At 53.6% G+C, this 4,320-nt stretch overlaps 1 protein-coding gene across 1 annotated transcript; it reads left to right on the plus strand.

The window, feature by feature from the left end:
- Positions 1-3,591: 3,591 nt before the first annotated feature.
- SPRG_16441 (hypothetical protein) lies at positions 3,592-4,310 on the plus strand (the record flags this gene model as incomplete). The annotated part of the gene is made up of 4 exons (XM_012355750.1): positions 3,592-3,741; positions 3,783-3,853; positions 3,900-4,000; positions 4,024-4,310. Coding segments are annotated over 4 exons (609 nt in total), but the record flags the coding sequence as incomplete, so codon positions are not given.
- Positions 4,311-4,320: the final 10 nt, after the last annotated feature.

Here is a 4,320-nt window from a genome sequence, read left to right on the forward strand (position 1 = left end):
CGAATTACGGTTACCAGAAACAAAAAAATATGTCCTAAGCGTCTCGATAAAGGCCAGCAGGTGCGCTTCGCATATGCACCGTGTGTACGCACTCGCTGCGCTCGTGGGGCCGCTGCGCGGCCACCTCAGTCCGAGCTAGCTGCTCTGTAGGAGGGTATACCCAGATCTTTTTGCTATATATAAGCAATACGAGAAAACAACCGAGGAAAATATTTCAACAGATGACGAACGACGACGACATAGTTCTCCTCGCATGCGTCATGGCCGCAGCGGCGGCCGCATCAGCCATCAAGAACGAGCTTCTTGATAGTACCCAGCCCGAGGTTAGGCCGCAGCCCCGGTTCGTGCGCCCAGAGATGTCGTACTTGGACTACCTGGACATGCAACGCGACCTACCCTATGATCGGCGTCTTGGGCTTGCTCGAGTTGCTGCCCATGGTCACTGGTCGGTCGCAGTGGCGTCGGCGACTGCTGTGCAATGGATGACACTTTTCGCATGAGCGGTACAAGCCTCGATGCTTCAGTCAAGATGATGGGGACGTGTAAACCCACGCGATGTGGTATGCTTCGTTGTGCATTAGCTGGCGACTGGGTTCCCAGCCTGTCCCCTTCAGGTTTTTACCACCCGCCACGACACACTTGCCGGAGGGTTAGACCAAGGCAAATTTGAGCGCGTTCCCGCCTACAATACATATTTATAAGCTCATTTTGCTTCGATTAAATTTAACGCCAAATCCTAGCTATCGAGCCGTCGATCGAATCGTGCTCGGTCAGCAATCCGATAGTGGATTCGTCGATGCCAACTGAATGTACATCCTGGGTGCGGATCCACTTCTTACAACGAAAACGGCCTCAAGTACCACTCGCACGTGATCGCACTCGGGTTTGCTGTCACGACGTGGAAAGCTCAAAGTGAGACGTGCCGACGCGTCATTGCTTATCTAGAACACAACCCTCGGTCGCCAGCATTAACGTTTGCTCTACCCTATGTTCTCGCTCGTTTGATCATCGTCCCACTTTCGCTGCATGCCTCTCGTTGAGTTTTGACCGCAAGCGTCACGAATCACTACGACCCAACATGATTGCTGTGCAGTGGATGGGACGACGGGTATTGGTATTCGAGGGACAATATGCACATCGAGCCCCCCAACGCGCACCGCCCCAAAGCCGCCCTTGCCAAGGACACGAGGAAACGTGCTGCCAAGTCGACCGATGTCGTTTAGCCGGTGACCAAGCTCACTAAGGTCTTATCACCAAGTTCGAGCATCCTCCAAGCGAAGGCCAACGCGAGGAATGGAAAGAAAGCAGCCCAGAACTTGCCTACAGCGAAGGCCACAAATTCATCAGCAAGGCGCTCACGAACTGATCTCGACGCTGCAATGCTCACGAAGAAGTCCGAGCTTTCTTCGTGTGGAACTGTCATCGTAGTCGCCTCGTCTGGAGCCGTTACCCTGCTCGTGGATGCGCTCGACACAAATGGAGTCAACAACTATACGGCCACCCACAACGACGTCGTTCGTTTTGCCCATGTGCACCGCTTCATGCCCAACTTTGACGATACGTGGCTATTGCTACGGTCTGGCGAGTGGCTCATCGAAACAACATATCGATCTGTTCATGCAATTGCCCATCGCGCGCACGAGCCGCGCTGTTGCTTTCGTCTCGATGAGCCATTACGCCATCTACAAGAAGAGCTCCATGCACTGAACGACACGCATCACCACGGACGAACAAAGTACCATGCTCTTCTCCAACGGAACACCGACCTGCGCACCTTCGCTTTGTGGCTTATGCCCATTTCCAAGAACAAAGTCCACTGGCATCTTCTTTTCTTCGTTCTGCTCGGTAATCTCAATGGGTACGTCACAATCTTGGACTCGATTAACAAGAGCGGCAGGGCGGACAAGCGCAATCTGGAGCTCCTCTCGTTTGGTGATGGCCTTGCCACTCTGGTCTTCAGTGATCCACCCATCGCCAACCATTTCCACTTGCGGCGCGTCGTCCTCGCGGGTGCCTCAGCAATTGAACGGCTGCGACTGAGGCATATTTGTCATCCTCCACACTATTAACTGCGTGGCTAACTTTGAAGCACTTTGCACGATCGATCCGATAAATACCCGCGCACTCAACTTTCATGGCTAGTACAGTCAAGGCATCGCTCATCGCAATCACTGTCGCATCATATTAATCTGCTTCGAGCTGCACTTCTTAATCTACGTGTCGTCTTTAAAGTGGCTGGCGGTTCGCATGCTTCTCCTTGGTTACCACACATGGCTGTCCAAGCGGTCATCCTACAATTGCGAGAGACCGGTTAGTTACTACCAGCCCACCCCGCAAGGGACGTGTTGTCAAAGCCGTGCCCACAGCAAACTGTCCGTGGATGCTCGTGGAGGACATGAGTGTGACGTCGGACGATTGCCCTAACATTCTCAAGGCGTACCGCCGCTACGTCAATCAGCTCATCGCATCGGTCGCTGGTTTTTAGATAAAGCAACCGCAGGCTACAGTACTACACGAGGACGGTCATCGACGTAGTCTCTTGTACCGTCAACAAGGCGAGTGTGGCGACGTCCAACGAAGACGAGGCGTGGCAGGCCGAGGCGTCGTCTTGATAGACTCGGCGGTGGTGTCGTATTTCCCGTCATAATAGTGTCATAAAGTGTCATAAAAAGGCCCTTTTATGACAGTATTTTATGACATAATTATGACATATTTATGACAATATGAGAATAATGCGCTCGTTGGCTGCTTGTTCCACAGCCAAACACCCCTACACCCTCTCACCCGCAATCCCAACATCCTCCTCTCCTTCTAACCTCCTCCTAACCTCCTCCTCTCCTTCTAGCCTCCTCCTAACCTCCTCGGCGTGGTTGAATCCTACCCCAAAACATTATGACGTTTTTATGACAATATTATGATTTATGACACAATTATGACGGGAGAAATACGAGCCTCGGCGGTGACCCTCCTCCACTCGACTGCAGTTGCATGGTGAGCGCAATGACGGGTGCATCATTTCAGCGCGTTGCTACGCGTCCAGGATTGCGGCCCATGCGATGTCGGTGCGGCGTCTGCCGGTCGATTGTACGAGCCTTTTCACGTACTCATAGATCTGAGTATTCGTCGAAGAGGTGTCATAGGGATGTATCCGGGAGCGCGCTATCGCGTGGGAGTATGTTTAGCTGACTGCAGAAAGCGTCGTCTTGATTTTTCGAGATCACAGACACACTAGAGGTCGAGACCACAAGCATCTTTACCTACCAGGTCGAAAGTGTCGGGCGCGGGCCAGCCAGTTCTGCAAGCCTGTAGATGGCTTCGAAAAGGTTGATGTCGTTGCTGTGTCGACGAGGTCATCGAGGGAGCTTATACGAGTTTGGCATCGTCAAGCTTGGTCACGAGCTAAGCGCATGCAAAGCGTCGTACCTGTTTACGGCGTTGTGCAGCGTTGCAGGCTTGGCGTCATGAGCTGTAGGTCGACAGTAGTGAGGAGAGACGGAAGATTGAGTCGGCGATTGAGGCAATAGCGTTAATAAGATACCCAATCCAAGCGACGTTTTCGGATCTTTCGGCACTTTCAATTCGAAAAGACACATGCCACCCAAGCCCAAGGCAACGTCGCCGACGAAGAAGAAGGCCAAAGAGACCAAGGCCTCGGATGCTATTGCCTCGGACACGCCCAAGAGCGGCGACGTGCCAGCACAAGCCACGGAAACCGACGACGCCGACATTTACCACGAGCCTGTACGGACCCATGTTAGACCAACGACGATAGGCGCGCGTAGGTCAAGAAGATCGTCGTTCCAGACAACCAGCTACGCCTCAATGAGCAAGAGCTCAAGGAAGAGTTCTCGCGGTGCGTCGCGAGTCCAACATCGTCTGGCGCTCACACGCGCTCTTAGGGTCCTCACGGCCAACGACCCGAACGTGCCCAATAATATCACCAAGTACAACTACAAGGAGCGCATGTACAAAGTTGATCCCCCGGGACCGGCGACAACTTGTATCTGCACCTCGCGCTCGAAGGCTCCATGATCCACAAAGAGTCGGAAGACGCCAAGGCACAAGCGGCGTACGACATGAAGAAGGCCGAGGAAGAGAAGGAAGCACGGGATGCTGCGATCAAGATTGCCAAGGAAGAGGCCGAGGCAAAAGGTGAAAAGCTCGACGAGACGGCGCTCCAGTTTGAGTCGGGGAAGAACCAGTTCAACTACAGCGAGCGGGCGGCACAGACGTACACGAACCCGCTGCGGCAGCGGTCGGTGGAGACGGAGCCTCCGCCCGTGCTCAACTACATGGCCACTGTGACGCAGGTAGTGTCGA

This window comes from Saprolegnia parasitica (assembly GCF_000151545.1).
Source record: "Saprolegnia parasitica CBS 223.65 unplaced genomic scaffold supercont2.299, whole genome shotgun sequence".
NCBI classification, from domain to species: Eukaryota; Oomycota; class Saprolegniomycetes; order Saprolegniales; family Saprolegniaceae; genus Saprolegnia; species Saprolegnia parasitica.